Source organism: Phoca vitulina, unplaced genomic scaffold (assembly GCF_004348235.1).
Source record: "Phoca vitulina isolate PV1807 unplaced genomic scaffold, GSC_HSeal_1.0 scaffold15, whole genome shotgun sequence".
NCBI lineage: Eukaryota > Metazoa > Chordata > Mammalia > Carnivora > Phocidae > Phoca > Phoca vitulina.
Genome location: NW_022589718.1, coordinates 18,858,198 through 18,882,498, shown reverse-complemented (window position 1 = coordinate 18,882,498; position 24,301 = coordinate 18,858,198). Strand labels below are relative to the sequence as shown.

At 36.5% G+C, this 24,301-nt stretch overlaps 1 protein-coding gene and 1 pseudogene across 3 annotated transcripts in view; both read left to right on the top strand.

The window, feature by feature from the left end:
- The window catches only part of MSR1 (macrophage scavenger receptor 1), an 89,452-nt gene that overhangs the window by 9,660 nt on the left and 55,491 nt on the right, over positions 1–24,301 (top strand). The window contains exons 2-5 of one of the 3 annotated variants that reach the window (XM_032413583.1): positions 3,589–3,691; positions 5,941–6,054; positions 11,520–11,932; positions 18,151–18,337. In XM_032413583.1, coding sequence (XP_032269474.1) covers positions 3,589–3,691; positions 5,941–6,054; positions 11,520–11,932; positions 18,151–18,337 — 817 coding nt within the window. Of the gene's footprint in view, positions 1–3,584; positions 3,692–5,940; positions 6,055–11,519; positions 11,933–18,150; positions 18,338–24,301 lie in introns of all 3 variants that reach the window. The other 2 variants (XM_032413584.1, XM_032413585.1) reach the window with 2 other exon arrangements.
- Positions 14,719–16,842, top strand: LOC116637690 (annotated as a pseudogene).

Here is a 24,301-nt window from a genome sequence, read left to right as displayed (position 1 = left end):
TTGACACTTAAAGGGTGGCAACCAGGGATGATAAACATCCTCCACAACAAAGATAGTCCTTCACAAAAAAGAGTTGTTCCAACCACGATGCTAGTAATGCTCCCCTGAGAACTCCAATGGTATGTGGCCATAGCTAGCTGCTGACTGGACCTGACAAAGTAAAAATGGGGCTATTAAGGAAAAAGCTAGAGTAAGTGGCAGTGTCTCAACAGCATGACATAGTCACCCAGCCCTAAGATTTGCTTCAGCTCAAGGAATCTACCAGAAAAGTAAGAATATAGAATAGAAAAAAGAAGAAGAAGATGATGATGACAACGATGAGGAAGAAAGAAAAAATAAAAAGAAAGAATGAATCTGAATCATAGACACAACTCATTTGCCAGGAAGTTCTTTATCAGAAGAAGCACATCTTTTTGGTCACAGTATCTCCAAACATCCATCTTGTTTAAAAAACAAAACCAAAACTATTATATGACTAATATCCTACCAAAAAAAAAAAAAATCCAGTCCATTCATTCAGCAAATATTAAGTATATTCTTTAATACAAGTTGCTTTAGTTTCTGCTAATTGAATGTCGAATGAAAACAGACATGGTCCATCCTCTAATGTGGCTCAAGGTCTAGAGAGATTTATCAGATTCAAGAGGTTTCTTTTTTTTTTACAAAAATATTCCCATTTTGAAGACTGAGTAATATAAGAGATCTTTCCTTTGCATTTAAGTGAAAATGGAGTTATAATATCACAAGTATTAGGACAAAAGCCATGGTCATGCCCAAAGAGAAGGGACCAGTAAGCAGCCTGAAAGGAAAAGATTTCTGGTTAATAGCAGGTATATATAAATGTATACATTGTGAGCCCATTTTTAAAAAATTTTTATTTAAATTCTTATTAACATATACGGTAATATTGGTTTCAGGAGAAGAATTTAGTGGTTCATCACTCGCATAGGACACCCAGTGCTCATCACAAGTGCCCTCCTTATTCCCCATCACCCATCTAGCCCAACCCCCACCCACCTCCCTCAATCAACTCTCAGTTTGTTCTCTATCATTAAGAGTCTCTTAAGGTCCCCCCCTTTTCCCCCCTCCCATATGTGTGACCCCATTCTTTTTAAACTGTGAGTTAAAAGATAAACAGCTTGGGGCGCCTGGGTGGCTCAGTTGTTAAGCGTCTGCCTTCGGCTCAGGTCCTGATCCCAGGGTTCTGGGATCGAGTCCCGCATCAGGCTTCCTGCTCGGCGGGAAGCCTGCTTCTCCCTCTCCCACTTCCCCTGCTTGTGTTCCCTCTCTCACTGTGTCTCTGTCAAATAAATAAATAAAATCTTTAAAAAAAAAAAAAAAAGATAAACAGCTTTGCTACATATTCCCAATTGCTTTGAACTATAGTTCTCAAATGGATTCAGCTAAGCTTTCTTGTCATCTCAGTTTTAAAAATTGTTTGTTTGTTTTGCTTGGCAAGTAAAGCTATCATCCAAATCAAATAATAGAATAAATTAAAAGGGGGGAAATAGCAGGAGAGTCTGCATTTGAATTATCCAATTTGGTTTCCTATAATGGTCAATTTTCCCAGATAATTGTTTATTTGTTTTACTTTGTCTCTGCCTAAGAAAAAAGGATGTAAGTCCTTTACTTTCCGCTTATGTCCACTTTCTCCACAGTAGCCAAATCATTTAACGATAGTCCTTAGTCAGATCAATAGGATTTACAGGAACTATGGCCAATCTACAGAATGATATATATACAGAGATTGTCATTGCAAAATAAAGAATCACTTTGGTAATATTTAAAATATATATAAGTTTAGTCACATCCTTGCTTGTCAGTACCTCTTCCCAAAGCAGGACGAATGTTTGCAGAGGAATGATTGGCCTCCATCTGCTGGACAAGATGTGAGTTTGGTGTCCCAGAGCTGCCTGTGCACTCTGTTAAAACCTCAGCTGTACTAAATCCCTAACTCAGCATTAGAGAAAATAAGAAATGATCAGAAGATGTTGATTTTATGCTAAATTTATCAATCAAGTGAACTGAACTGTTTCCAAGAAAAAGTCCTACAATTATTTTTTCTCATTGAAAAATGTTCTTAAAATGTGGTCCTCAGACTGGTGGCACTCTGCATCATTTAGAGAACTTGTTGGGGGCGGGGGCGCCTGGGTGGCTCAGTTAGTTAAGCCTCTGCCTTTGGCTTAGGTCATGATCCCAGGGTCCTGGGATGGAGCCCCAAGTCCAGCTCCCTGGTCAGTGGGGAGTCTGCTTCTCCGTCTTCCTCTACCCTCCCCCTTCTCATGCTCTCTCTCGCTCGCTCTGCTCTCTCTCTCTCAAATAAATAAATAACTAAATCCTTAAAAAAAAAAAAAAAAAAGAGAGCTTGTTGGAATTGCAAATTCTTAACCCCACCTTAATTATCAGAAATTCTTGGGGTGAGGGTGCCTGGGTGGCTCAGTTGGTTAAGCGACTGCCTTCGGCTCAGGTCATGATCCTGGAGTCCCTGGATCGAGTCCCGCATCAGGCTTCCTGCTCGGCAGGGAGTCTGCTTCTCCCTCTGACCCTCCCCCCTCTCATGTGCTTTCTCTCTCATTCTCTCTCTCTCAAATAAATAAATAAAATCTTTAAAAAAAAAAAAAGAAATTCTTGGGGTGAGGCCCATTAATCAAGCCTCTCAGAGGATTCTAATGCATCTTAAAGAGACGTAGGCATAGATTATGTCATAGAATATAACTGCTTAAAAAGCTACAAAGACATAATTTGTGATGCTACCAATGTATAATGAGGGAAGCCCTGAAAGAAAACAATACAAAGAAGAGAAAAGGAAAATTAAGTTTTTCCTTTGCTTTCAATCTAGTGACTAGACTTTATCTTTCTAGCGTGATAAACAGATGCCTTGGCAAAAGAAAAACTGGCTCATGAAGCTCTGATAAAAGATCACAGGAAATATCTGCTTCAAATTTCACATAACTATTTGTTTTATCCAGAACCTCTGATGAAAGATCACAGGAAATATTTGCTCCAAATTTTGCCCAACTATTTGTTCTAAGGGAAATTATTTTTCTTTCCAGCTACACAGTTGTTTTCTGTCACTTGGGAAAAGATTTTTTTTTTTTTTAGGTAAGGAAGAAATGTTACCTCTCACTCTCAAAAGACACACATCTATAAAGACAGATATGCATTTGTCCATAGAAAGATACGTGAGTAGATTCCATGCAGGTCTGTCTTTCAGTGTGAAAATTAAAACATGGGTAGATACAATATATTGCTAGATGTGGCAGATAGGTAAATTTAAGTAATTAATCATACTTGTTCCCTTGCTAAAATTGAATTTTATATTTTTAAATTTTTTTAAGATTTTATTTGAGAGAGAGACAACGAGCAGGGGGAGGGGCAGAGGGAGAAGCAGACTCCCCCCCACGCGGAACTTGATCCCAGGACCCTGGGATCATGACCTGAGCCAAAGGCAGACGCTCAACTGACTGAACCACCCAGGCGTCCCTAAAATTGAATTTTAATTTTAAATTTCAACTTGAGACATTATGCCACAGGGCCCTAGACCTTTCATGTGTAACTAATGTGTTTTTCCACGTGTCTGACAGAAAGATGGAACAGTGGAATAGCTTTCTCGATCAACAGGATGACACTGATAACTGCTCAGAATCCGTGAAGTTTGATGCCCGCTCCATGACAGCCTTGCTCCCTCTGTGTAAGTACAAGAGGGGGGTGCCTGTGACGGTTGTCCTTAGAGTTAGTGACACTATGTAAAATTACAGTCCTGGGACTTACCTTTCATGTGTATGAATGTGAAGACTTAGTGGACAAGTAGGTCTTCTCCTCTTTTGAGACAGAATAGAAAATAAGCTTAGGTTGGACTAAGGAAGCTTTGTTACAGGTTAAATTAGTTCACAGTGTTGATGGTGTCCTCTGATTTCACAGCCACTGGGTGAAGTCCTGGAAGTAACTATACCCCTAGCACCATTAATTGATATTTGAAAATCATGGGTGGTATGTACTTGTATTAGTCTCCTAGGGCTGCTGTCGCAAATTACCAGAAATTGGGTGGCTTCCAACAACATTTGTTCTCTTACAGTTCTGACTGCCAGAAATCTGGAGTCACAGTGTCGGCAAGGCAGTTCTCCCTTTCAAGGCTCTTCCCCGCCTCTTCCTAGATCCTAGTTGCTCCTGCCTGTTCTTCTTGCTCTTTGGCTTATAACTGCATCACTCCTATCTCTGCCTTCATCTTCCCATGGTCTTCTTCCTGTGCCTTTGTGTCCTCTACTCTCCTTGTAAGGACACCAATCATGGCACAACGGCCCACCTGAATCCAGTATGACCTCATCTTAACTTGATTATACTGCAAAGACTCCACTTCCAAATAAGGTCACATTCGCAGGCAACTGGAGTTAAAGACATCAGTGGTATCTTTTGTGGGGAAACAATTCAACCCACAATAGTGCTGAAACAGAGGTTTGCAGGGTTACAGGAGCTCAAAAGAATCATTATTCGGTTATATGTGGACAGGTCTATTAAGGCAGCAGGATTGAGTTGCATATAATTCTGCTAACCTTTAAAGGCTGAGTACATTTCACCAAAAGGGTAGGGTGGGTGAAAGAGGATCCACAGAAATTTCAGTCAGAGGAAGCAGCATATGCAAGGGGCAGGACGGATGAGTTCTTACACAGACAAACCTGAAATACAGACCATAACCCCAAGGTATGACGGGTATTGTGCACAACACAATTGATGGGTGAGAGAATATGGCATGGATGAGACAAAAGGAAAAAGGATCCTAGTAAAGCTGTTTAAGGTAAAGATGTTGAGAGATTGAGGAGGGAGGACAGAGGCATTGGGGACAGAGAAAAGGCCACAGGAACTTTGGAGAGCTACTTAAAAGGCAGAATGCAGAGGATTTGATTGTAAATTAAAGATAAAGGAGATGACTGATGAGTTTCAGGCTCATTCAGCCTGGCAAAGGGATATCCCATCTTGCTTGTTTTGTGGGTGGTTCTTTTTCTTTTTCCTTAGACCTTTCTCTTTTTTAGCTTTTTTGGGTCTTATATTTACTTAAAAATTTTCTCTCCTTTTCCTTCCAATCCCTCATAGAACATTATCGAATAATATCTAAATTTTTATTTTTAATTTGGGAACTTACAACCTGAAAACAAAATCTTTTTTATTGTGCAATGAAAGTAATGGCCATTGGAAAGAAATTGTTAATGGGTATTTTATTCACCTAATCAGAGAAAATTTCGTCCTCTGCTAAGATTCCCGTCCACGTTGAGTTAACTTTTCCACAATTAGGATCCCATTATGTGAATCACTGTTCCAAATAAATGTATACTATGAAAATATTAATATTTTCTGAAATACCCAGAGGATGGGCTTCATTGATCCATTCCAAAGTGTGCAGTTTTCTTTCATTTTTTTTAATGTATTCAAATCATAATAGATATCCAAATACAGAATTATTGAGATGAAATTGAAAAAGAAAATTTGCATTATTATTGAAAACAGATGTCTCTTATCGGATTTAAACTCTGAAAAAAATCATAATTATGTAGTTACTTGAAGAATCTGATTTTTACTCCGAATATATTCCCATATGAAACAGAATAAAATTTATGTTTGAATATGTTGATATGAATATTAAAATGTATCAAAATATTAAAATTTGTCAACTAACTAATGTCCCCAAATGAGACAAGTACAAGTTGTAGAGGACAGTAACTTTGTCATGGATGTTTAGTTAATGGAAAGTAAATCAGTAGTGATGCCCGTATTGGCTTTTCCTGTGACTATTCTTTTGGCTTCCTACTGAATAAACGGGGACAGATTTATTATTCCCCTTTTATTCCAACAGGCTTGGTAGTAATGATAGAATTGGAGATTATCAAAATGTTAATTAAGTAAGAAGGATAAGTTTTCTAATAGTAGGTTGGGCTTTTGTTTTTTTAGATCCTAAAAATGGCCCAACCCTTCAAGAGAAACTGAAGTCCCTCAAAGCTGCACTGATTGTCCTTTATCTTCTTGTGTTTGTAGTTCTCATACCCATCATCGGAATAATGGCAGGTACAGTATTCTAGAGTTTTGAAACTCAGCAACTCATCCTGTGAATTAGTTATTGTAGAAACAAGAAGAAGCATTTACAAAGTGTTTCTCAAATTCATAAATTAAAAAAAAAGATTCTTCAAAGTGATTAGTTTAAAAAAATAAAAATAGAATAGAGAATAGAAGATGAAAATAAAAATACAGCTATGTAAAGGTGAGATGGAATGGATTAGACCATTCCAAAAAATATGTTATCCCCTGGAGTCCTATGTACTTCTTGTGGTGGGTCAAGAATTTTATGATAAGTACTCCGGTTGCCAATGTAAAGATATAAGCAGGACCACTTACATTCACAATGCCTAAAACAAAGCAAAACAACAAGAAAACAAGCCAGTTGTTTGAAAATAAGCTCTTCTGCTCCTAGCACTGAGAGGAGAAAGAAATATTCCTGCCAGTGCTCACCGAGAGGAGACCTCGCCCAATAATGGCCTGTACTTCAGGAATCTCTTTCCAGTTTATATGGCCACATGTTTCATAAGGCTATTATTGCAAACATTTCTAAAAATAACCTGATGGCATCCCCTCAACCTAAAAAAATTAGAAAAAACACTTTAGAGTACATATTTCTTTGGCAAGTCTAACTTGAGGAGGGGATGGATTTGAGAGTTTCCACAGGGGTGAATAGCTTGCATATAACTCCGTCAGATCTGTAAATATTATTCCCCTCGGTAGCCTTTTTGATGGATTTGATTGGCATTTGAATTTATATGCCCGTGGCTCTCCTCTTTCTGACTGGCAAAATTTCTGGATGTAGGCTCTAACAAACGGGGAGTCAGATACATTTTGATGTGCATACTAATCAACTTAACAAGAAAAGTGCTCCTAAACACAAGGCCAAACCTCCTCTGTGAAGAAGCAACCTAAAGGAATATTCTAAGAGCCAAGATTTGCTAAGAAATAATAATAAAACCACAACAACTGTGACAGTAGCTGTCACTTTTGGGCATTTACTATGTTCAGACACTGGTGTTATAAATATGCCACGGATTATCTTAATATACCTTTACAATTACCCTTGAGCAGACATATACTTATTCCCATTATCCACAAAAGAAAACTAAGACTATTCAGTAGTAGAGCTGCAGATGCCACCCATGAGTCTTGACTCCTAACCTCTATGGTCTACTCTCTCCCGATGTAATTGAATTTTTAGAACAAAATGGGATTGGCCAATTAAACAGACACACAAACACACACATGCAAAACAGTTTCCATAATTTTAGCCCAAAAATATTTTCACAGGTAAAAATTAATTCCTATTTTGGCCATTAAAAAAAAAAAAAAAACTAAAACCCACCACAACAAATGAAACTGATCAGCCAAGCAAACCAACCAGAGCCATCTATGGAAAAGGACCTGCTATGTCTATCATTACACAGCTGACCTCCTGATGAATTGAGATTATCTGTATGTTGTTTATGTATATGCTTATGTTCATTTGAAATGCACAATTGAAAGATGCTTCATTGCTTGGGATCATTAGCTATAAGCTAGTTAGAGTCTGGGTAAATTCCATCCCTTTCATACAAACCATGGCCTACAGAGTCAACGCCAGGGAATGCAACTTCTATCTGACAGGCACGTGCAGAATGGGCCAGTGAAGTCTGGAAAGAATTCAGGGTTCTAACCAAGCTCAAAATCTTTGGGCTATTAGAAAATACTACCAAGTTTCCACATTCATTGTTGGGTTGAAATGACTGATCCAAAGTAGTTTTATTAGAAAGAAAAATGAAAGAATGAAAGAAAAGGAAGGGAGGGAGGGAAGGAGGGAGGGAGCTTTGTTTCCTAACACTATTGTAGGCACCTAGTAAGACTGACAAGAAGTTAAAAATGTTAAAATCCTATACGGTCACATCAGCACTCAAAGTCACCAGAACTTGGAATAGATCTCACTGTTTCTATCACACTTGAATAAACAATTGACAGTCCATTTTCAACTTTAATTAAGTTACAGATAGAATATTTTCCAAAACCAAAACAAGACAAATGCAATACATATCTCTACTTGAGATCAAGAAATTGTAAATAAAGACAAAATATATCCCTAAAAGATGGAAATTGCTCTGTTTTGGCAAACATGAATTGATGGATGAAATAAAATGTGCAGAAAGACTCTGTTTAAATTTAAAATGTCTTATATGATGAAAGATGCTTCTTAATGATGAAAGCTACTCCATATGCTATCATCTCTTAATGAAACTCCTGGATCCTTATCATAGTACAACAACATAATAATGTCTCTGGCAATAAAGTACAATCTAGGATTAATGCATATATAATTGTTGCTGAAATACTGAAGATTCTTTAGCTCAAAATAATACAAAATTTTGGCAGGAGAAGATATTAGCAACATGAAGGAGTAAATGTGAACTGTGAAATCAAATATCACTCTCTCCCTGGGGGTTTACACAAGCCATAAGTTTGTCTCCTTTCAAATGTGAAATAGGAAAGTCACAAAATGCCATCTTTCCAATGATAATGAAAGAAATGAGCATTTGAAGATCTGCACTCTGGCATTCTTTACCTAGATTTATGATACAGAATTAAAGAGTTTTTTGGAAAGTTAGGATTAAATTAGTTTTCATATAGGATTTGGGAAAACAAGCCATGTTGTGTTTGTAAATCTATAAGCAAAAATGTAGTCTTTATTGTCAACTTTATGTTGAAGTCCATGTCAGATGGAAACCTTTGGTCACATGATATTTTGTCAGTTTAAGTCTTCCCTTTCCATACTGTGAAAAAAATTTGCTTTATCCATGTGAAATAGAAATTATTTCCAGGGAAAGAAAAATGACATGGTTGAGCAAGTAGATCACTATGCTTAATAAAGTGCAGAAACTACTGTGTCATTGCAACACCCAGCCTCCCCCCAGTTTTTTTATATTAAACATTATTGATTCCCCTTCAATATTTTCAACATTGTGCATATAGACACATAAGTCACAGAATTCGAATCCAAAATATTAATAACAAAAAAGCTGAAAGTTATCAAATGCTTATCATATGCCAGGAAGTAGTATAAGCACCTTATATATATTAGCTCATTTAATTATTTGAACACTGACTGTTAGTATCCTGTCCTACAGTTAGTAAAATAGAAGCACTGACAGAATAATTTGCCCAAGATCACAGATTAAAAAGGAAAGAGCAAGAATTGCTAAACCAGGCAGTTCCACTCCAGAACCTGGATTCTTAACTGCTACTTATAAAAAGCAATAATCATCATGAAGGGAACATTTGTAAGGAACATCTTTGAAATAGTTTTGTAAAAATTGTTAATTTGGGTCTCTATTTTAGTCAAAATCCTTTCCCAGTTTTACATTCCCAGAGTTCCTCAAGCAGTGCTCTATACATAGTAGGTCCTTAATAAATAAATCATAGAATTAAATGCCTGAATGAGGCTGTCAGTCCAGAACTTGCTCCCCATACTTAATGTAATAAGTGTGATGAGATCCAGCTAAGAAATATATTTTTTGTCCACTTCCTTAATAAATTAAGAAGTATAAAATAATACTCTGGATCATATAAAAATGTTGTCGAATATTGTATTAATTCAAATAAGCTAATTTTAAAGAATCTAGGAAAATATGATATAATGTGGCTTTTTAAAATTGGGATTTAATTGCATATATAGTTTCATACTTATTCCTGATATAATAATACCTACAATAGCAACCATCCTCAAACATCTTTTTAAGTAAAGATGGTGAAGACCGTAAACTCTCTAAGATATCTTTCATGGATAAGGTACTTTAATTTGAACAGAATTGTCCTATGGGCCATCTGTGTGCTATGGGATTTACATCCCTACCTCATGCATCCCCAACACCACTGTTGGAAGCAGTTACTACTTTTCAATCTTTGAGGAACTTAAGAAGAGTTCCCAGAGTACCCCAGCTAGTAATTGAGGAATGGAGCTAGATTCTAGAATCAGGCAGCTTGTTCCTGAGTAAATACCAGCCTCTCATTTATATAACAGGTAACTTTGAGCTTAGGGTGGAACTAATTATCTTTTATGTATTATCTCACCTAATTCCCAAAAATCCATAAGGCTGATACTATTGCCATATCATTTTTATTAAGAAAGCCGATGTATCAGGTGTAGCTAGCTATTTATGTAGATATATTTTTAAACCATATAGAGTTACTCTTTTTATTGCTCAGTAATGGTCAAATGTAAAAAATCTTATGCATTCAAAATAAATGAATAAAAGTGATATATATGTGGATAAAATAATATGGATAGAAATAGAGGGAGATAGGAAAAACAATCTTAACTATCACTGATTAGTGATAAAATGGTACTTAACATTTTTTATTGTGTATAATTACATATTATTTTTATTTGCAGAGCTAATGTTTATGCTTTTCATGATTTGAAACTCCAAACATATTGCTCTAGATCTTTTCAGAAGGATAATTACCTTGTTTAGAAAACATGTGCCCATTTGGAAATATATATCGGCAGCTCCGTATATCCCCCAAATACAACTTAATAGATTTTTTTTTAGGAAATAATTACCTAAAAGATTGTTTCTCAAAGCATTGGATATATTAGTAAAAACAGAACAAATTAAGTGTAGGAGTTCTGTTAAATAAATCTGGTAGATCCATACAGATAATACAATGTAAGTATTAAAATTACTTTTGTAATAATAATATGCTAGTGAAAAAAAGAGACAGATTTGATATACATACACCAAAATGTTAGCATTTTAACTCAGGATGGTGAAATTAAGAGTAAGTTATTTTTCCTTATTACCTATCTTTTAAAGGTTTTCTGTTATGAATATATATTTTATAATAGGTAAAGAGGAATCTTATAAAAATAATATTTTTTAAAGTGAAAAAAAATTATTTGCTCAATTTCCTGTCCCACCAATAATAAATAGGCCTATGTCAACTGAAAATGACAATTCTCTGCCAGCTTAAGTGATTGGATGAGGAAGATGAGCCAACAATTTATGCATACGGTGGATAACACTAATACTTCTATTTTTACTACATATTGTTTTTGTCACATCATTTATCTTCGTAACAGCTAATGTATTCAACATGCTTGCTTCAGATACCGTGTTAAGCATTACCTCATTTTATCCTAACAGACCTGAAGAGTAGGATACAATGCACTTCATAATCTTACTGTCAAAGCTAAATGCAGTGGCTCAGAAGATGCATATAAGCAGCAATTCAGAAAGAATGACTTGATCCTGGAATCAATTCTGATGTAAAGTGGGAAAAGGAGGCTGGCTGTCTTCCTTTCAACAATATGCATAGTGTGGTTCACACATTGTATATTTAAAATAAATACCCGGTTTCAGATAGCATTCAAAATGTTAGAATGGAATGGAATGATACAGTATGGAGTGGTGTATGCATTTAAGGATACAGGCCATGACTCTGTTTATTTTTACTTAACTATACAGCACAGCTTCTGAAGAGAGAAATGAAGAATTGCACAGTTGGTCCAATTAATGCAAATGAAATATCTCAAAGTCTCACAGGAAAAGGAAATGACAGTGAAGATGAGATGAGATTTCGAGAAGCTGTTACGGAACAAATGAGCAACATGGAGAAGAGAATCCAATATATTTCAGATACAGAAGCCAATCTCATGGATTCATTGCATTTCCAAAATTTTAGTCTGGTGACTGATCAAAGATTTAATGATGTTCTTCTCCAGTTGAGTACCTTGGTATCCTCAGTTCAGGGACACGGAAACATGATAGATGAAATCTCCAAGTCGTTAATAAGTCTGAATACCACATTGCTTGATTTGCAGCTCAGTATCGAAACACTGAATGGCAAAGTCCAAGACAATACATTAAAACAGCAAGAGGTAAGAATTTTTATATTAGAATGTCACATGCCGGGATTGAATCCATCTAGATCCTATCTCCTCAGACAGTTCAAGAAAACAAAATTTGCAAACCCCGTTTCAACATCATCCAATTTACCCTGATTCCTCTGGCAATCTTACCAGAAGGTTGTACATGAATTTACCTACTGTCTTCTCCAGGTTCCCAATAAAATGGGGGATTTTTTTCCATTGGATATAGACTCTCTTAAGGTATTTTAATTCTGTAAATCCTGTTATACTATCTCTTTGGACTGTCTAAACCAATTACAATTTTTAGATTATCTTAGTGGGTACTCTGTATTTATAAATTTTACAACAGACCCAAATTTCTTCATCATCAAAGAAATGGAAACCTCATTTACATGAGTAACATACAAAATCTACATTTTAAAATAGTTTATTTTGGCATTCCCAAGAAGTATACATAAGTTTTAACATGTAAAGATAACTATAATTAAAGAGTTAAATTTTGAATAATACTTACAACATTTTATTTTTATCATAGGATCAAATACACAAGATAAGAGACCAAGCCATGTTTAGACCAACTTGTCAACAAAAGTTTCATTGTAAAGGGCCAGATGTGAACAGTTTAGTCTTTGGGGACTTCGAGGTCTCCTTTGTGACTATTCAGCTCTGCTATTCTAGTGCATAAGCAGCCAGAAACACTATGTAGACACAGGAGGGAAGCTGTGGTCCAGTTAATCTTTGTTAATAATTTTCTCACTTCTGCTATAGACTATCCTGTGGCCAACCCGCCAGATTACTTTGTATTGATGAGAAAGAAATTAAAAAGCAAGCCCCTTATTTCAAAATTGTATTTTTTTGGTTGTTAAATAATTATAATTGTTCCATCCCATGAAAAATAAGCATATGACTAAAATTTAACTACTCTTGTGAAAAAATAATCTTTGTCTTATCAAATATCTAAGACCTAAGATCATTTAATGTGAAGCCTATAAAATTTCTACCATTAGCTAAGCAATGTTGGCATCTTGGTAGTAGATTTTATTTGAATAGACCCATGTTTGATTATTGAAGTTGTTTTCTGTATAGAGACAGTATTAACAGTAGTGATTTTTAAAAGTGGATGTCACTTACAGAGTAACAATAAACCTCTAGAGTTAAAACATCAGATGAAGACCAACTAAATTATTGACTAGGGAATAGAAAAAAACGGTTAAGAAGAAATAGTCTACATCTTTATATGTAAGGTACAATCACTCAGAACTTTTGAATTTCACATGATCCTGGTTTTAAGATGTCAGAAGACAACAGCATAGCTATATAAATATGGGGACTTCGTTGGTAAACCTCATCCCAACACCAGCCTTGATAATCCATGTCACATCTTCCAAAATCTGACTGTAAGCATTTCCCACACTGTTAATAAGTATCTAAGTATATCCCTTACTATTGAAATATCAAGGACTCTGGGGCACCTGGGTGGCTCAGTCGGCTGGGCATCTGCCTTCACCTCAGGTCATGATCCTGGGGTCCTGGGATTGAGCCCTGTGTTGGGCTCCCTGCTCAGTGGGGAGCCTGCTTCTCCCTCTCCCGCTCCCCCTGCTTGTGCTCTCTCTCTGTCTCTGTCAAATAAATAAATAAATAAACAAACAAATAAATAAATACAATAGAATCTTAAAAAAAGGAAATATTAAGGACTTAGGCTATGGAAGGGTAGAGAGAGTCACAAGATAGTAACTGTCTGCAGGGCAGAAGAATATGGGAGATAATAAAATTTCAGTTATGAGAGTAATAACTGATTAAGTTGGAGGGAAAGAGAAAGGGAGAAGAAATATTACTTTATGTAAAAACAGAAGAGCAGTGAAAGAGAGCAAGGAGAAAGTTAAGATGGACCAGATGAACAGACAGGATATATTTGGTATTGCTAATGTCCCAGATTCAGTAGAGACCACAGGATATCTATGAGCTCACATCAAGAGTTGAAACCAAACTGGAAACTATTTGGAAGACAGTAGAAGTCTTGAACATGTTTGAAGTGATAATTACTGGAAATAATCAAACTCTGGTGATCAGTAAACTCTTTGAGTTCAGATAGATCACACTTCTTTTGGAGAGGGTCCCAGCATTAGAAATGAAGTTACGAGGGAATGGAGGGACTTCCAAAGCTTTTTTTTTTTTTTTTTTTTTTTTTCCAGGCAACAATCACTTGTAGAGATTTAGAAACTATATCAGTACTAGTGTATGTATACGGGTGTGTGTGTGGGTCTGCACACATGTGCTCATTGAAAACAGTATTCGGACTCTCGTCTCCATTGCTTAAACAATCTTTTTTAAAGATTTTATTTATTTATTTATTTGACAGAAAGAGACACAGCAAGAGAGGGAACACAAGCAGGGGTGGTGGGAGAAGGAGAAGCAGGCTTCCACCAGAGCAGGGTGCCCGAGGCGGGGCTCGATCCCAGGACCCTGGGATCATGACCTGAGTCGAAGGCAGATGCTTAATGACTGAGCCACCCAGGCGCCCCTGCTTAAACAATTTTATTCATCTTCGAATCTTTAGCTCAATGCAGGAATAAGTAAATTAAATGAATGCCCGAATCAGTAAATGCTGTTTGAAGGAAAGGCTTATAAGTGATACCAGCATGATGCCTATCAAGGACAGACCAAACATCAGTTTGAGGGAAAAAAAGTACACTAGCACAAAAGAAAAGAGAGAGGTGGGAATTCATCATGTCCATTGTTCATAAAAAGGACTGTAAGACTGCAAAATTAAATGCCAGTTTCCAGCGGGGCCGCTGATGGTGGAGTATGGAAGGTGTGTATGGATGCTGAATAGGGTTTAAAAAAAAAAAAAGTGCACTTTCCTTCTTCCCAGTAAAAATTATTTCAAGTGAAATCTGGCTAATACGAGCACCATATGCAGCGTCCAAAAAAGGGAATAAAAAGGTAGCTTCAGCTTTGTGTATGAAAAACATGGACAAGTCCGGGTTTTTTGGTAGCAAAATCAACTGCTAGCCCCCTGCCATCTGCTCCATGGCTATCTGGAGCGACCCAAATGAAGGTGAGCGTATTTTTTATGTTGCTGTGCTTTACAAACATCCATGCTCATATCCAAGCTTTAAACATGTTTTTCCGAATGGTATTTATTTTTTTAAAGATTTTATTTATTTGTCAGAGAGAGAGCACAAGCAGGGGAGTGGCAGGCAGAGGGAGAAGCAGACTTCCCGCTGAGCAGGGAGCCCGATGCAGGACTCGATCCCAGGACCCTAGGATTAAGACCTGAGCTGAAGGCAGATGCTTAACCAACTGAGTCACCCAGATGTCCCAAAATTGTATTTATTTTAAATGTCATATGAGTTTCAGGTGTACAATGTAGTGATTTGATAATTTTATACATTACTCAATACCACAAAAAGTGTAGTCACCATCCATCCCCATACATCTCACAATATTATTGACGGTATTCCTTGTGCTGTACTTTTCATTATCATGACTTGTAGCATATGATATGGAAAATGCCAGATAGTCAAGGAAGGAGGAGATAGAGAGTAGAGACAAAAGAATAGAGATGTGGTTGGGGGGAAGGCACAGTTAGAGCTGTAAAAACTGATAAGCTTCTCTGCTTGAGTGTAGTGCCACCGAAGAGGCCAATCTAGGTGTCTGTTCATTTCCTTTCAAAGGCTTTACACCCTGACTGCCTTGACCCCCTCACTTCAACTTGTCCAGTCTAGTCAAGGCAAGTGTAATTTTCTCTTTGTACCTGAATTCGGAAGCAATATACCACTGGCTTATTTCTATATGCCAGTGGGAAGTGAAAATACATCAGCAGTTAAGCAGAGATGTCCTTAGAAAAGTATAGAGCAGATGGGCTTGGGCAGCTCTTCAGTGGTGGCGGTGGTGGCCGTAGGGGTTCCTCCTGGCCCTGTTTATGTCGGGGCCAGTCCCGGGGAGGATGGCGTCCTAGAGCCCAGCCTTGCTGGGGTAGGGGCGGGAGGGGTCGGAGTGGGCACCAGCCATGTCGGAGGTGACCTGGATGGAGTCTGCTGAAGCGCTGGGGCACCAGTTTTAGGAGAGGCGCCAACTTCTACTCTTGGGGCCAGCTGGTGGAGGCAATAGACGAGTATCAGATATTAGGATAAAAAGAGGCCCAAGCTCAATACAATAATTCTGAATTCACAGAAGAACAAAAGAAAACCATAGGCAAAATTGCAACATGTTTGGAATTATGAAGTGCAGCTTTATAGTCCAGTCTCAAGAACTTAAACTTGAGGACCTGAAGAAGCTAGAACCAATCCTAAAGAATATTACATATAATAAGGAATTCCCATTTGACGTGCAGCCTGTCCCCATAAGAAAAATTTTAGCACCTGGTGAAGAAGAGAATGGGGAATTTGAAGAAGATGAAGAAGAGGGTGGTGCTGGAGCAGGGTCTCCTGATTCCTTTCTTGCTAGAGTTCCTGGCACTTTCCTACCCAGGCTGCAGTCAGAACCAGGAATAACGTCACTCACCATCAGAATTGAGAAAATCAGTCTGAAAGATGCGGGGCAGTGCATCGATCCCTATATCACAGTTAGCCTAAAGGATCTGAATGGCATAGATTTAACTCCTGTGCAAGATACTCCTGTGGCTTCAAGAAAAGAAGATACATATGTTCATTTTAATGTGGACATTGAGCTCCAGAAGCATGTTGAAAAATTAACCAAAGGTGCCGGTATCTTCTTTGAATTCAAACACTACAAGCCTAAAAAAAGGTTCACCAGCACCAAGTGCTTTGCTTTCATGGAGATGGATGAAATTAAAGCCGGGCCAATTGTAATAAAACTATACAAGAAACTCACTGACTTTTAAAAGAAAGAAATTGCAGTTATTGACCAAGAAACCACTTCATCTTCACCTACATCAGACTTTGCACAAGGAATGATCCTGACATGAGTCACCTGGAACGTCTGTGAATTCTCCCACCCAGTAGCAACCCTCCCGGCTCCACATAGCGCATTCCTCCTCCACCAGGCAGGAGGCAGAGCGTGCCCGCGGGATTCACAGTCCAGCAGGCCATTGACATAGACGACTCCTTTGGATACGGGCTTATCGTAGTTTTGAAACGTGTTTTTACTTTTATAGTATTTGTGCAATTCATAGTCTCTTTTCTAACTTACCACTATTCCTGCCCTGCTTCCTGGAACAACACTGCTGTGGGTAGGATGTGCTCATCTTCAAAATTAATACAGCAATAAGAATGTGCTAGAGTTTACACATCTGTTCAAAAAAAAAAAAAAAGAGAGAGAGAAAAGTATAGAGCATACCATGAAGCAGAGGATGCGATAAAAGAACAGAGGGACAGAAAATGTCACCAGAATGGATGAGAAGGTTTGCTACATCAGAAACAGCCCAACACCCAAAGTAAAACCAAGCCAAAGTCTTGAAAGGAAACTAAAGACAAACACTGTCAAAAACTTTATTATGACTGTATACTTAACCTCATTCTGACATGTGTGAGGTGATAGCTTTAAAAACAAAACAAAACAAAACACTGGGGCACCTGGGTGGCTCAGTCAGTTAAGTGTCTGCCTTTGGCTCAGGTTATGATCCTGGGGTCCTGGGATTGGCCCCCCCCCCTTGGGCTCCCTGATGTCTGCTTCTCCCTCTGCCTCTCCCCTTCCCCTGCTTGTGCTCTGTCTCTCTCTCTCAAAACAAAACAAAACAAAACAAAAAAATTGGAAGTAAGAGATTGTTAAAATTCTAGTTGAGATTTTGCTGAATGTGAAAAACTATCCTGAAGTATTTCCCATTACCACTGAGAATTATGACATTAAACATTATTGCTATAAAACATTTTAATATACAAATTCCATCAAATTCACAGAATTGGAATATGTAGCTACTCTAAGTACAGTACAAAGAAATTTCACTTCTGATAAAAATACAAGTTTTCTGTTTCATTTTTAGCATTTTGACATCTATATATTTAGGAATTGAAGCATACCTTGGGTATATTCAACTAATTTTGAGGGGACAGAGGGTGTAACCATTCAGACATTCAGTTAAAAGAGGAAATGCTTCGAAACCAAGAAATTACTCTTTTAAGACAGTTCTCTAATTTCCGTATTCTTATTCCATAATGTTCTGTAATATTTAAAAAAAAAAAAATACCTGGCTTTCAGGGCTTCTAAAACTTACAGATTTGATAATTATGTGTGTAATAAAAATTGCAGATGCTTCTATTTCACAGGACGTGAGTAGATTAGAAGAGTTTGTGTACAAGGCGTCAGCAGAAATTATGTCTGTGAAAGAAAAACAAGTGAATCTGGAACAGGAAATAAAAGGAGAAGTGAAAGTACTGAATAACATCACTAATGATCTCAGACTGAAAGACTGGGAACACTCTCAGACATTGAAAAATATCACTTTAATTCAAGGTAAAATATTTTCTCATTCCTCCAGAAAATAATACTTTAAAATACACTGTTATGTGCAGAGATTTGGTGTTTGAAATCCTATGGTACAAAATAGTTTTTGAGCATATGTTTACCACAGATGTCTGGAGAAAGTCATTTTGAGATCTTATCAAGACACGGTAAGATAACAGTATCTTGGTGTTCTTTAATTGAAAGTGATAAAAAAATGTCTTTAAGGTCTAATGAGTCATTGTTCAAAATATCCTATATTAATGAAGATGAATACAAGTTTTCTATAAGGCACCAAATTCTCTACCTGTCCACAAATCAAGCTTGTTAATTCTGTTTTTCAAAACTTCCGGAGTCCTTTTTACTTCTTACCTGACTGTATGATTAATTAGAGAGATCTTTGAACTCTGTAAAATAACAATAGGTTTGTCAATTTCTGCTTTGGTTGCTATTGGTAAACCATAGTAAATTGAATCTTACTGATTTTTAAATTAATATACACATCATACACATTTTTACCCTAGATTTTATTTACACTTTAAATATTTTCTCATATTGGGCGCCTGGGTGGCTCAGTTGGTTGAGCGACTGCCTTCGGCTCAGGTCATGATCCTGGAGTCCCTGGATCGAGTCCCGCATCGGGCTCCCTGCTCGGCAGGGAGTCTGCTTCTCCCTCTGACCCTCCCCACTCTCATGCTCTCTCTCTCTCATTCTCTCTCTCTCAAATAAATAAATAAAATCTTTAAAAAAAAAAAAAATATTTTCTCATATTTTACTGTTTTAGGCTTCTCTTACATAAAGAGCCCTTTTTTTAAAGCTTTTATTTCTAAGTAATCTCTATACCCAACATGGGGCTCGAACTCACAACCCTGAGATCAAGCATTGGAGGCTCTACCAACTGAGCCAGCCAGGCGCCCCAAGAACACTTTTTAAAAAATGTGCAATCTAACCATTTCTTTTCACTGTACTTATTTCTACCATCTTATTTTGTGCTGTTTTTGTCCAGTTCTATGTTCCATTTGCTTTCCTTTCTTGTCGACTTTTGGATTGATTAAGATTTTTCTCATTGAATTTTTCTTTCCACCAAAGGCACCAAAAAAATTTTGGAGACTTTCTAATCTATTTCTGTTTGGTTGGTGGTTGTCCTTAAACTTTATCTTAACAAAGTCTAACGTTGATCGATATCTTCACCTTGATCCTAAATATACAGGGAACTTAAAAAACTTTGTCTGATGTCCCCTTTCCCTGATTTTCTGTTTTTGAGTATACTTTATTTCTATTTTATATAGTTTAAGAAAAACCAAGAATTTAGTCAGTATTATTTTTCTTACATTATATGGACAATATTAAAATTTGTACCTGAGTTTGCCAATTTTCCCTTCTTCTAAATGTGCCTCAGACATCACTTCTGCGATCATTTTCCTTCTTCTTAAAGTATACCTTTTGGAGGTTCATTTAGTGAAAGTCTAAAAGGTGAGACCTTTTGATTTCATTTTCTCAATTTTGTCCTTGATCTTTAAAATTGTTCTACTGCATACATATTTCTTGGGTTGACAATTATTCTGGTTATTTCGATCCATATTTTGAGGATATTTCCTTGGCTTTTGGCTTTCCTAGCTGTTTTAAAAATGACTGCCAATCCGTCTGTCATCCTTCTTGTCTTCATTACCAGCAATTTCACTAGCTGTGTTTTTATATTGATAATTTATTCATTTTGCATTTGTTTTTACTTCTCATATTTGTGGATTTAAATCCAACATAAATTCAGGAAAGTTATCAGCTTCAGTCTCTGAATACTGCTTCTTCACAACCCTCTCTATCCTTTCTTCTGTAATTCTAATTAAATTCATGTTAGATCCTCTTATTCTAGCCTCCGTGTCTGTTAAACGCTGATTTATAATTTTAATATTTTTATTGTATTAGTAATAAACAGAAATCCATGAGATTTTTATTACATATCACTAGTTTAGGAAAAAAACACTTTGTCTAATATCCAAGTGTCTACAAGAAAAAAGTGTAAAGCAAGTCACAGAAAACTATATATAGTACAATTTCATTTCTAATGCTCACAATTTAGCAAAAGCAAATAATGTGGATTTATAGATGCTTACATATGTAATAAGAATGGTGGCTTGTAAAGTGCAGGAAAGCGGGTGAGAAACACAAAATTCAGGCTAATGTTTTAACTCTGAAAAGGAAGAAGATAAATGAGATCGGGGAGCACCTAAATAGAGACCTATTTCTTGATTTGTGATGTCGCAGGGTTATTCTCTGTTTTATTGTGCTTTATAGCTTACTTATGTGGAATGCATTGCATGTACTCTTTAATTATTAACACAGATGACAAAGAAAAATTTGAATTAATCAGCATTTCCTCTAACAATTAGACAGCTTCACTTTGGATTTCAAATAAGTATCCAAAATTTTATAAATCCAAAACCAAACCCTTGATTCTTGAGCATCCTACCCCATCCATGCCCCCACTCTATGGCTTCCCCCGCCTTATCAGCCGTATCATCCAACTAGTTACCCACTCCAAGATCTCAGAAGCTTTTTGATGTCTTTCTGTCACTTCCTACATCTGATCCATTTATGAGTCCTGTTAACTCTTCTTACACAAAATATTTCAAATAAAATCACTTCTTTCTATCTCCTCTGCTACTACGCTAATTCAAGCAACTATACTTGTCTGATGCACTACATCAACTTCTCAGTTCCTCCTGATTCGACTTCTAATTCATTCTATATTATGGAGAGCAAAAGAGTGGTATTAAAAAAAGTTAGTAGATGTTTTAGCCCTCATGCTTAAGCCCCTTTGATATTCTTCCCATTGATTTGGAATAAATCTAAATTCCTACTTGGTCTGGAACTCGTCTACTTATCTGCCCTCATTTTCCCATTTCCCCTCTGGCATTCCCTCTGTCTAGCTTGGAAATCTGGAAAAGTGAAAGTGCCACTTAAAAGTATAAGTAACGAAGGAGGAAATGTTAGTTTCACTTCTTGCTGTCCGTAATGTGCACTAACTACACTCCCGCTCTCTCGAAACGTTCTTCTCTTAGAACTCCAATCCTTCTTCAAAAACACCTTTTTGGAGGTTAGTTTTTCTCCCCCATCCCTCTGTGTCATCATTTGCTTTAAATTCCTCACAGTACTTGTCACTTGATGAAATTTTCCATATACACATTGGCTTATTTGTTTAGCATACATCTTCTCTAATAGTATGTGAGTTCAGTGAGGTTGAGTTTCACCTCTCTTGTCAATCTCCCCCTACCCAGCACCTGTTAAAGGGCCTGCTCTACAGTGGGTGAGCAAATATATATGTATTGAATAAATAAGTGAAATTAGCACTTTCTTCTTATTGAGTCACACTTTGTAATGACAGTGTCATTTTTCCAGATTTCCAATATAGCAATTTTAATTGTTTTTATTTTCTTCCAAGACTGCTATTAGTTCTTAGGTTCTATATTCTCTATCCCCTTGTTGATTCTTTATATTCTTGTGTAAACTTTTCTTATCACCACTGTACCAGACTATTGAAATAGTCTCCCAAATATTTCCTTCCTCATTTCTTTCTTTTCAGACTGTAATCCTATCTACATTCTTGTTAAAATGCAGCCTTTCTGAAGAGAAACCCTAGATTATAAGCCTATCACTTCCTCATTATACATTTCTCTCCGTGGCACTCAGGGTCTTCTATAATGTGTCTTCTAACCACGTTTGAATATCTGATTCCCTCCCTTTTCCCTTTTTGATACCAAGTACTTCAAGTGATTTAACTGTGATTCTAACACCCAGTAGTTTTTATATCCTGCCTCATGCCTTTGCCTTCACTTGAAATATCGTTATCTTCTATTTCTATCTGAAAATATCGTATCTCTCATTCAATGTCCATCTAATATGTGAAGCCTTCTCTAGTTCCATCAGAGTAATACTCTTCTGACATCTGTATCTTGCTTAATATTAAACGTTATTCTTTCATCAGAGAAATCTTCACATGATAATCATCTTGAAAATTACCTTACATTGTCTTCTAGAGCAGTGTTGCCTCTTCTTGGAAACAATACATTCCTTAAAATTAGGGGCTGTTTTTTATATTCTCTACCAAATCTAGGCATAAAAGAAATTTTTAACAAGTACTTATGAAACTATAACCCAAGAAAAACAAATTGTACAAATTAATGTGTGCCCTATCATTTGTTGGTTGTAGGATTAGCCATCTTTTTGTCCCCCCCTTTTGATATTAACAGTTGCTAAGTAATCATGCAGATAAAAGAGACAAAAATATTTTAACACATTTTCAAGTAATTATAGTCATTAGAGTCTAAAGGACTAAATGGAATTTCATCACTGCAATAGTGAAGTAGTTTGGCAGGGGGTGAGACATAGCAATGATTTAAAGAAACAAAGTCGGTAAACATTTGAGGAGAGGAGTTAAGAGAAATAAAATACAATATGGCTCAGTGGTGAGAAAAGATAACGTGATGTTTATTTGAAAAGAAATTTTAAGCAAATTTTCTTTCCAGGATCTAAAAGCATATTTATATTCAAACATAAACATATTCGTGTCAAGGAAGAAGAATAAACAATTGATAGAATATAAATTTGGAGATTTGTGCAATCAATTATCATGATTTAAAAAATAAAAAATGGTTGTCTTTAACCACTATGTAATGGAAAAATTCATTCCAGGAATAATAGAAAAACAGATGCGAGAAATGAAGTCAGTTAAGTTTAGAATAGGATAGCCTAGAATGTCAGGAAAACAGTAGTCTAGTTCTGGTTTTACCCAACTAGCTTTAAGACCTTGGATAGTTTACTCTCTCTGACCCCTCTATATGTATGTTTGACTAGGAAATCTTTAAGGCCTCTTCCAGATTAAAGATAGACCTAAGTCAATGAGCATGAAAACTAAAAGAAAAAAAGAGGCAGGTTTAAGCAGCAATAGCCTAGAAGATTTGGTAGATTTTTATGATGACAAGGAAAGATTAAGAATAAAGTAGAAAATGTGTGATCATAATGAATAGGACACAGAGAAGCATAGCGCTGGAAATTTAGGCAGACATTATTAGTTCTTTGGTATCATCTGAGGATTTTAAATGTTGGGATATGCCTGGATTTGCTTTTCTAGTGAACTGTGTAATTTTGATCTCCGATATTTATGGTTACTGAGTATTCTAAATCAGTTCTTTTTTGTGGTGATGTAGAAATCTTAGTTTTCCTTTTAAAAAAAATCACAGGGAGGGAGCTAAGTAGTGGATTTTGTATGTGTGTTTTATAGAGGGAATTGTCCATGGAAAATTACTGCTGCAGTATTTATGAATTATCCCTGTAACTTTGCAGTTAGAAGGTATTAATTTGAAGAAAAATAGTGTGAATTCTTATGGCTTGCTAGTAATTCAGAGCAAAGAAGGTGACTGCAAAGACACCAAGTCTTCTGACTTTAAGTTCTTCATTCTTTCTTCCATAACATGGCAGAATAGATATCTATATTTCTATATATAGTTGATAGAGGTACTATCTTTTTTTTAAAGCTGGGACTGAAGGAAAGATGAGGGTGAAAGAGACACAATACATTCAGACCAGATAAAAATCTCTAGACTAGTCCAAGTGCAGGATGATTAGGATGTGAGCTACAGCAGGGATAGAGAGGAGACCACTTTTGGAAGGTAGCATGATAGCGTGATTTTGACTGTGTTCTCAAAAGTTCTACACAGAAAGCTAAGAGAAAACTGGTGTGTGATCTGTGTACTCCTCTCCCCCAAAATATGTAAAAGACACTACAAATATTTATTGAGATACTTCCAACATTTTCTAGGAAGTAGAAGAGATATAACAATGTATAAAAATGAAACATAATAAGTGAGATTAATGTTACAGGAACAACAAAATAAGGATAAAAATGTAACAGCCAACACACCTAGTTAGAATTCTTCAAGGCATGCCTGGTTTTCTTACTCTGGGATTCAGAAACCTAGT